The following is a 10530-nucleotide window of genomic DNA, read 5'->3' as shown; positions in this document are numbered from 1 at the left end:
GTCTTCCCTAGGTTGCATCTGTAGCAATGGTGGTTCTACAATACGTGGATTGGAAGGACCTTATGTAATCAATGCCAACTAAGAGGTGGGTGGCATATGACAGATCAATGTGTTTGTTGAGGTAGGTCACCGCTGCGTGACTCGGTTCAGTTTCAGTCCATAGGATAGGTGGAATGATAAGTTTAACCTGTCCTGACCATGATGGAATAACATTTCTATCTTTGATTTTAGCCAATCCCAAACAGTTGGGATATATGTGGCCACATGATGATGATGTAAAACTTCCTACTATTTAGCCAGTTTTGGGGCTTATAGACAAAGCTTCTCATTTAAGTAAAAAAATGGTCTTCCAATTGGTCTATTTATCGCCATTAGTATTCTCTTTCAATTGACAGAAATGAACTGATTTGAAATGCTGATAGTTGGTAAATTATATACTTCTAACTTTCTTCTTATATCAGGTTTCTGGAATCTTTATCTTAGAGCAACTTTGTTATTAACATGAAATCGTGAGGAAATTCAAAAGTGATCCAATTATTGACAAATGAATTACTAATGTGATATTGTTTCCTATGTTGTGATTTCAGTGTGAATTTTGGATTTCACTAAGTTCTTCCCCTTCCATCATGTCACTGGTATCTGTTAGGGAATCCCTTTATGTGATTCTCAAGTTATACTGACCTTTCTAATTTTCCAAATTTAAATTAGGACTCTCAATCCATTAAGTGACTGATTTTCATAGTTAGTCAAGTTCTCATGTGCATAGTATTAATTGTTTTCTCAATTTCTTTTCAGGATCCGATAGCACAAGATACTTGGAAAGGGAAGTTTTCATCAAATACATATATATGGAAGGTATATTTGTTCTGTCTACTTTTTTTAAAGCAATTATCCAGGTTAGCTAGTGTGACTGTCTCAACTAAAGCCTTTTGGTATCAAACATGGCTATGGCTCGATTTGAAATACAGTTTGGCTCAAACTCTTCTCAGGATATACACTTACCATATCCATGTTGTGTCATACAGTTTGGCTCTATCACTCACACTCAGCATATATGCCTCTTGTACCCATGTTAAACAAGACAATGGTGTGGGTATGAAAAAAGAGTCCTAGTAGCTGAAATAAGAAGAGATCTAGAAGGAATATTACCTGGGGATTTGCAGGTCAATCACATCATGCTCGGAGAAAAGGAAGTTTGGCAGTAGGGAAGGAGGGGACTACAGCGGTTGCATTGGGAGGCATCTTATTGGGATAGGAAGAGGAAGGGGGTGTTGCAGTTGCTCGTGTCAAGATATATGGGAGGGGGTGATGGCTGGCTTGGTTCTTCCTTTTATTGTGTTCTTATCCTGTTTGTAGATTGTGTATCATCATAATCTAGTCGTTTCACTGACAACTTCATTTCTTTGTGTGGTTGTGAGTGATGAAAAGATAGGAAAAAGGTAATATTTGTGGGGTAATGGAGGAGAGCACCAGGCCTATTAGGTTATATTTGGGAACATTTCAATAAGCCCTCCAAATTTTTTAGTAATTTCAAACTTCCCCCAAATTATGACATTTCAAAATATCACCAAACCTTTTTTTAAGTCTTTTCAAAATGTCCGTTAAACTATAAACAATAGGTTACATAGATTTGATATATTGCGCGACGAAAAAAACGCGACCCCGTGCGCGATCGATTCACGCCATCCACGTTCGATCGCGATCAACAGCAGCCGTCCAAAAATCACGATTGCACAGTGTTTTTCCTCGGACCTTCGCCGCTGGCGTCCGTTCATCGCCGTCCGACCACCGATTGCCGCCCGACCGGACCCGTTGGAACCGCAACTCGACGGCGGTCCGGAGGTGGCCGGAGTCTGGCCCCGATTCGGCCGGAATCCGACCGAAATCCGGCCGAAACTGAGCCAACAGACACTGTTGGCCGGTTTCGGCCAAATTTCGGCCGGATTCCGGCCGCGGTCGACGCGCCCGGCGCCGGCGCGTCGACCGCGGCCGGAGTCCGGCCCCGATTCGGCCGGAATTCGGCCGAATTCTGATCGAAATCGCCGCCAGAGCCGGTCAATTTCGGCCAGACGGTCGGATTCCGCGAAATCGGCCACCAGCGCGTCTGCTTGTTTCGGCCGGAAATTCCGGCCCAATCCGGCCGGAATCCGGTGCCGATGTGTGCGCCGTCGAGTTGCGCTTCCAACGAGCCCGGGATGGTGGCCGGCGGTGACCGGACGGCGTCGAACGGCGGCGATGAATGCGAGAGGTCCGGCGGTCGCGCACGGGAGGTGGGTTTTTTCGTCGGGCAGGATATCAGACCTGATAGGTTACATACATTATATGCTGCAGGCATTATATATACATTTGCTATATATTATATAAACTATATATTACATTATATACATTAATATTTATATTTTTGATCCATTTTCTCCTTGCTCCCATGCCTAATTTGGACCCCACCTTATTATGATGAGTTCCCTTTCCTCTTTTTCTAAAAAAAATGGCTTAAGTGCTTGAATTAATACTGTGTCAGATACCTTCATCTAAGTGCAAGATAGAAGCTTGGTATGGAAGCATTTGGTGACATGCAAAATGCTGCACTGCACTCACTGCTGAACTCTACTGATGGCTTGGCATTCTGTTTTTTACTATACCAATTTGTTTGCTATCTGCTACCATATGTTACATTAGCCTTTGTAAAATTATCATCTTTGTCACCTGTGCTATTAATGCCATGTATCTATGATTTTTTTAATCATTTTTTTATTTTTTTTATTGTTTTCGTATAAACTGATCCACCAACAAATTTCTCTGCTTACGAGTTATTCATGTTCTGCAGCTTCTTTCTTCATCAATTCTTGCAAAATCTCTGCAAATTAATTACGACAAAGGTGACCCAAATTCAGTCTTCAGCTGGTTAGACAGATGGACCACTATCAGTTTCACAGTGCCAACGGTCAAGTCGAAACGGAGAATTACTTCGAAAGGCCAAGCAAACAGCGCTGTGGAATATGAATCAGGAAAGTCAAGGCGCGTGCGAAATAGTTCTGCCTCAAATGTTGGAGCTGCTCAAACAAATACAAACAATGAATCTGAGAAAATGAAGAGGAATCTGAAAAAGGCGAACAATTACTCGGCAGAAGGCATACCGGAACAAGCACAATCGGAGCTTGAAAGGGTAAAACGTAATTTAAGAAAGATATCTACTATAAAGGATGGGAACGAGCATTACCAGAGATTTGCTCTTCTATCTCTCCTCCACGACACTCTCTCCTCCACATCATATGGAGAGCACTGTCAGAAATCAGCAACCAGAGATTGGAAGTCTCAGAAAGTTTGAAAAAGGTAGCTGTTGGTTTATCTGAGAATCCTAGTCAAGGAGTTGTTGATTCCATTGAAAAAACAAAGAAGGATAATGCTGTAACACCTACTATGAAACTGGATACTGAAAATGTTTCTGGGCCCACAGTAGCAGATGAACAAATTGATGTGCTGCCTGATGATAAACCATCGAATGAAACACAACTATTGCAGGAGATGGATAATGCTGAGAACAACATAGTGATGGGTGAAGAAGTAAGCTTGAAGGAAGAACAACTTTGTCATGAAATCCAAAAGACCAGCAAAGGAGATCTTTCTCAGCAGCCAAATCAGAATATCCTGAAAACGGTTTGCCAAATATTCCTGTGCTTCCTAGTTATATGGCTGCAACTGAATCTGCTAAGGCAAAATTGCGTGGGCAAATATCTCCAAGGCTTGTGTCGGACTCTGTCGACAAAAGTGAAATTACTCGCCGACACTCTCTACCGTCTGCTACCAATGGCAAGATGAGTTCACCCAGGACAAAGAGACCGATACAAGGTAGGGATGTAAATGGTATGAATTCATTCCTTATCTTCAATATAGATGCATTTACTTTGTTACTACTTTCACCTGTAATTTGATTAACTCAAAAAAGTAGTTTGCTTTTACAAAATTTTCATCACTCTTAACCCCATTAATCCTGTTAATTCGTCGAACGGCATAGTAACATGGTGGGCGTGCTATGTGCATGTTATGTTACATTTTTCTTAACTAACAATGTTACTAGCTAAATGGTGAAGTGTGCAGGATATTCGATTGCACTTCAAAATGATTTTTAGTTTTTTTTTTTTTGCCGAGAAAAAATTAGCATTACAAGTGTTTGTTGTGCATATAAATAATTAGGACCGGAGTGATATCAAAGTCATTATTATTATTCTTTTGCTCATTCATTTTTGCGTAGAATTAAATCTAGTGAAACTCCTATGTATAGCTTGTGTATCTTACATAGCCTGCTAAAGGAGAATGCGAATATTCTTATAGACATACAGCAATCTGAGGGCGTACAAGTGATTATAAGGTTGTCAGACCCGGTCCCCTTAGATACTCCTTTTTTTGCATAAGGAATACGAGGTTGCCAGACTTGGTCCCCCTCGGATACCCCTCTTTCTGCACACAAAGCCAAAAGGAAAGGGTTGTCGGACCTAGTACCCTTTGCAGGTTGCCATGGGGGATAGGAGGAGTAGGCTATAAAAGATTCAACCCACCACCATATTCGAGGTTCGCTTTCGAAAACTCTGCTAGCACCGTGTTCTCTCCTTTTTGCATTTCATCATCTTCTTCGAAACTCTAACATGAGCGTCGGAGTGGTTTGTCAGACTCTCCGATACCAATCTACCCTCTTCTCTGAAGTGTATTTCAGGTTCGGATCATCTCTCGCACCCTAGCTCATCCAGGAGGTTGCCTACGTCCGACTGTTTGTTGACTGACGATTTGACTATCCGTGGTATTTAATCGAAACAGTGATGAATCGTGAATCAACGGTTTTGAACTAGAATCATCACCGTCTTGAATAGTTGAGGCTAACGGTGACCTGTGAAAAATCATCAAATCAACGATTTTAAATCCTCGAGTCGTCAATTTTGAATCGTGATCATATCTATTATTTATTTATTAAATAAGAATAATAATAATAATAATAATGATAACGAAATGAATCGATAAAAGAAAAGGTAAGCCAAATGCACACGATGTCGTCTCAGTACCGAAAATACCCTCATATTTCATTCTGCTACGTTGCTCTGCTCTTCTAGGGTTTTACTAGAACAACGTTCAAAACCTCCAAGGTGCGATCGAATCGCCGCTTTTCCCGTAATACTCTTCGCCGACGTCCAGTATTCATGAACTTGATGTCGAGTTGATCTCTGTTCGCTTCCCTAATGCCAAGGTCCAATCTCCACGCTGCTGCAGCAGCATGAGCCGACGTGCAGCGGCGGTGATTCTCGTCCAGTCTCCTGCCGTTTTCTCCTTATTTGGCGTCAAACGCTGCTTCTTTCCGATTCAATCACCGATTTCCCTTGGCAATCCCTTGAAGAGGCCCCGCATTCACCTATTCAGCACCGGTAGTAGCTGTTCCTCATCCCACGATGATTTGGATGGATTAGTCGATCCGGAGTTCGGATTTCTGCCGAACGGAGAGTCTTCCGATCGAAAGGATCATCAGGAGGGATCGATCTCGCTGAAAGACTTCGCCTTTTTACACGAAGCCGCTGCTGGAGACCGTGATGCCCTCTATGAGAAGTCTGCTGGTGCAGTAAACTTCTCCGAGGATGCCATTTTGATCGTCAACGCTATTAGGGCATGTGGAAGTAACTTTGATCACAAGACGGTGGAGACACTTAGGCAATTCAGAGGAAAATTGAATGAGTCGTTGGTGATTGAGGTATTAAGATTAGTGAAACCTCCTGATTTGTCTCTCAGATTCTTTATTTGGGCTGGTAGGCAGATTGGCTATAGCCACACGGATTCGGTGTATGATGCATTGATAGAAATTTTAGGCTTTGATAAGAAGAACAGAGTTCCTCAGGATTTTCTTAGAGAAATTGAACAGGATGACCAGGAAATTCTTGAGAGGTTGCTAAATGTTTTGGTAAGGAAGTGCTGTCATAATGGTTTTTGGAATGAGGCTCTGGAAGAGCTTGGTCGTCTGAAGGATTTTGGATACAAGCCATCCAAGGTGACTTACAATGCTTTGCTGCAAGTTCTTTTGAGTGCCGACCAACTAGGACCAGCTTTTTTGGTACATAAAGAGATGTCTGATGTGGGATTTGGTTTGAACAGGTTCACAATGGGCTGCTTTGCCCATTCTTTGTGCAAAGCAGGACGGTGGGTTGAAGCTGTTAATATTATCGAGAGAGAAGATTTTACTCTGGATACAGTGTTATGTACTCAAATGATTAGTGGATTGTTGGAAGCTTCTCTTTTTGAGGAAGCCATGTCTTTCCTTCATAGGATGAGGTCTAATTCATGTGTCCCTAATGTTGTGACATATAGGACATTGCTTTCAGGGTTTCTCAAGAAGAAGCAGCTTGGCTGGTGTAAGAGAATTATTAAAATGATGATTACAGAGGGCTGCAATCCAAGCCCATCTTTGTTTAATTCTCTAATGCACGGATACTGCTCTACCAGAGACTATGCTTATGCATATAAGCTACTAAAGAAGATGATTGCTTGTGGTTGTCGACCAGGCTATGTGACCTATAACATATTTATTGGGGGAATATGTGGAAATAAAGAGTTCCCAAGTTCTGAATTGCTGGAGTTGGCAGAACATGCATATGAGGAGATGCTGAATGCAGGATTTGTGCTAAACAAAATAAATGTGGGCAATTTTGCGCAATGCCTTTGTCACATGGGGAAATTTGATAAGGCATTTCAGATTATAAAGGAGATGATGAAAAAGGGATTTGCTCCTGATTGTAGCACATACACAAAGGTTATTGATGGTTTTTGCCAGGCAAGTAAATTAGAGGAGGCTTTCCTTTTATTTCAGGAAATGAAGAAGATTGGTGTTGTGCCTGATGTTTATACATATACAATTTTAATCGACACTTTTTGCAAGGTGGGGCTAATTAAACAGGCTAGTAGATGGTTCAATGAAATGCAGATAAATGGTTGTACCCCAAATGTAGTGACTTATACTGCACTTATACATGCTTACTTGAAAACAAAACAAGTCTCCAAGGCTAATGAACTTTTCAAGAGCATGATTAGCATGGGTTGTATTCCAAACGTCATCACCTACACTGCATTGATTGATGGTCTTTGCAAGGCTGGAGAGATTGATGGTGCTTGTCATATCTATGCTAAGATGAGAGGAAATTGTGAGGAGAAAATTGCTGATAATTACTTTAATGATGGAAGCAATGAAATCATAGAGCCAAATGTTTTTACATATGGTGCATTGGTTGATGGCTTATGTAAAGCTCATAAAGTAGTTGAGGCTCGTGATTTACTCAATGCAATGTCATCCGCTGACTGTGAGCCTAATCAGATTGTTTATGATGCCCTCATTGATGGGTTTTGCAAGGTCGGCAAACTTGATGATGCACAGGAGGTATTTGTTAGAATGTCTCAAAATGGTTATATTCCTAGTGTATATACATACAGCTCCCTTATTGATAGGTTATTTAAGGATAAACGTCTCGATCTTGCTTTGAAAGTTCTCTCCAAAATGTTAGAGAGCTCTTGTTCTCTAAATGTCGTCACTTATACTGAGATGATTGATGGCCTTTGTAAGGTAGGTAAAACAGAGGAGGCCCATAAGCTTTTAATTATGATGGAAGAAAAAGGATGTATTCCGAATGTGGTGACTTACACCGCCCTGATAGATGGGTTTGGGAAAGCATGTAAAATCGATATGTGCTTAGAGCTTTTTAGACAAATGACTGCAAAGAGTTGTGCCCCAAATTTTATCACATACAGAGTCTTGATAAACCATTGTTGCACTGCTGGCCTTCTTGATGATGCTCACAAGTTTCTGGAGGAGATGAAGCAGACTTATTGGCCAAGGCACATATCCAGTTATTCTAATGTCATCCAAGGCTTCAGCAAGAAGTTTATTAGTTCACTTGGCCTTTTAGATGAGATAACAACCTATAAAATGATACCACTTGCACCTGTTTACAACATTCTAATATTTAGTTTCTCAAAGGCTGGTAATCTGGAAAGGGCTTTGGAATTGCACAGAGAGATAGAAGGCAGTTTGTCAGGTTCAAGTATTGCAAACAGAAACATGTACAGTTCGGTTATTGAGGGCCTTTGTTTATCATCTCAGATTGAGAAGGCCTTCGATTTGTACAGTAAGATGATAACAAGTGGATGTGTGCCGGAACTAGTAATTTTCTCTTATCTTGTTAAGGGACTCCTCATGGCTAATAAATGGGAAGAAGGGCTCCAGCTTCTTTACTGTGCATACCACATGGTTAGTTCATCCTTGATCCCTCTCATTAATCATTATCAGTGATTGCTTTTAAAGAATTTTTGAAGTGGTCAAACAGCCCGATTGTTGGTTACTAATTCCACAAGTTGTTCATACATGTACAACTTTTTTATTGTCAACATGTTTCACACTAATTGCAAGCTTGCTGGGCTTTAGTTTTCTAAAATTTGATTTGTCAATCAAATCTATTCTTTTTCTAATTCAGAATATTTTTTCACAGGGTATAGATTGGCACTATGATGAACCTTCTGGCGGGAGTTAGACATTCCTATACTGCATTCTTGTCTTGTTCCATGTTCCCTTTGTGAATAATGGGAGCACACATTACATGGGATACCTTGGATAACACACCACCAAAAACAAAATTTGTAGATGCTCCTTCTGCATAACAAAGGTATGCTTGTTCAATTGCCAATTAATGTTAGCAACTGTGTTTTTTTTTACACAACATTTATCTTGTTCTGTGTTTTCAGACTACCCTCCTTGCCCTGTTCACAATTGATAAACCAAGTTGCTTCAAATGGGCATACGCATAACATCTTGGTAGTACTTCCATCCATCAGTGTAGAAATTTGTCACTTTATCTCCTTTGCACTGAAACACCATCCAAATAACTATTAGGTGATGTTTTTTTGTCTTTATGGGATACTTTGGTTGGCAATGGACATTAATTGTCCATTTTGTCCAGTAATGATATTGCCAGTCAGTCGTGATCAGCAGCAAGATGGCTATGGTTGGATCTCGAGCAATATTCCTAGCCTAATAAGATCCCTCTATACCTGATGGCTGCAATGTTTCAGAAGGACAATATTCCAGTGGAAGAGGATATCCATTGAAGCCAAGGGCATCATAGAGGATTGCTGCGATACCTAGGATATCATCTAAGCAGAAAATATCATCACATCATCAGCCTAGGTAATCTTGAAGAGGGGTAGATGAGGGCTCTGAGTAAAATGTCTTTTATCATCTATCAGCGGTGTTGAATTCCTGCAATACAAAGCATTATGGAAGGAGGATAGACTATGTTGTTTTTATCAATGAGTCTAATAGGCGAAGCATCAGATTTTATTTGACAGTAAAGAGATGCCAAATATTTCTGAACCTGCAATTTCACCCATCATTTAACTTGGAGTTCAGAATCCATTATGATGTTGGATTTCAAAAGTCTAAGTTTGAACTCTACCTCCAGTCCGCTACTCCTTGAGCTCCTACTCCATTGGCTGTTATTGTTTTGAATAAAGCACGAATGGAATGGTCCCTTAGTTATATTCCTTTTAACAGATTTCTTCTACTTTATTTTCCTCACTGCCTTCTGACAATTAAATACATCGAGGGGATCTGAGTGATCAGTCATTTTAGATGTAAGAGGAAGGCTTTTAATTGGATTTACTGACAACATACTGATAGAAATAACAGTAGAGGTTCACTGTACTGCAAAAATTGTGGTTGGCTTTTCATTCTGAGCATCCTGAGGAAGCAAGCCTGCACAAACATTCTGAAGCTTTGAAACAAAGCTATTTGTTGTTTTTTTTTATAAAAATAAAGCATTTTAAAGACTATTTTAAACTTTTTATTGTCAATATTCTTTGTTCCTATTAAATGTTTTAACAGCTAAGCATTTTCTTCCACTGAATCATTATTTTGCATGAATAATGAACTGTGAATTTCCAATTATTTGTACAATTCAATGGCTGTAGTTGAATGTGCTGATGACAGGCATGTATGTTGTCTAAATTTGCGTGTTACCTAACGATGAACCTACTGATTCATTGCACAGAGATTTGTTTTCTTTTGTTTTGTTCCTTTTTGGAACAGAATTGTTCTTGAATCTAACATTTTTTGAGAGCGTGCCAACAAAAAAAACAAGGCTTAAATAGTGAGTCAATTTTGATGGCTTTGTGAAGGTAGGAAGGAAGATTCTAGGGCAAATTACCGAACCGCGTACATGACTTTGCCAAATGATCGGCAACGGTGCACCTTCTTCGTCAAAAAGGAGAACAAGAAAACTTAAACCTAACACCACACCATTTCCAAACGGCCAACGATGTAGTTTCGACGGTTTGCAGTGCGGCAACTCAACGAAGACAAACGACCTCCCCTCCCAACCACCGAAGTCCTAACTTGCGAAACGCAATGTTCCTTCTGGCCAGCTCCGACTGCAATGGTCAGGGCGAAACTCAATTCTATTATTTTTTTTTATCAGCGCTCAAATCTTCAAAAAGCATCCTTAAAACTGAAGTGTC

At 40.4% G+C, this 10530-nt stretch overlaps 1 protein-coding gene and 1 pseudogene across 1 annotated transcript; both read left to right on the top strand.

The window, feature by feature from the left end:
• Positions 1-795: 795 nt before the first annotated feature.
• Positions 796-3972, top strand: LOC141819105 (protein IQ-DOMAIN 31-like; annotated as a pseudogene).
• A 1288-nt stretch (positions 3973-5260) lies between these two features.
• LOC141819108 (uncharacterized) lies at positions 5261-9394 on the top strand. Its single transcript, XM_074706473.1, has 3 exons — positions 5261-8269; positions 8508-8681; positions 8761-9394. The coding sequence occupies exons 1-2, from the start codon at positions 5261-5263 to the stop codon at positions 8547-8549; spliced, it is 3051 nt and encodes a 1016-aa protein (XP_074562574.1). The 3' UTR covers positions 8550-8681; positions 8761-9394.
• Positions 9395-10530: the final 1136 nt, after the last annotated feature.

This window comes from Curcuma longa, unplaced genomic scaffold (assembly GCF_044706935.1).
Source record: "Curcuma longa cultivar G26 ecotype Majalengka, Jawa Barat unplaced genomic scaffold, ITB_CL_G26_1.1 contig_27788, whole genome shotgun sequence".
Lineage (NCBI taxonomy): Eukaryota > Viridiplantae > Streptophyta > Magnoliopsida > Zingiberales > Zingiberaceae > Curcuma > Curcuma longa.
Note: the sequence above shows the minus strand (reverse complement) of the source record. Positions and strands in the feature narration are given on the sequence as shown.

Coding starts and splice junctions, on each gene's coding strand:
- LOC141819108 (XM_074706473.1), top strand. CDS start 5,261: ATGAGCCGACGTGCAGCGGCGGTGATTCTCGTCCAGTCTCCTGCCGTT. Junction 8,270..8,507: donor TTTACTGTGCATACCACATG/GTTAGTTCATCC, acceptor ATTTTTTCACAG/GGTATAGATTGGCACTATGA.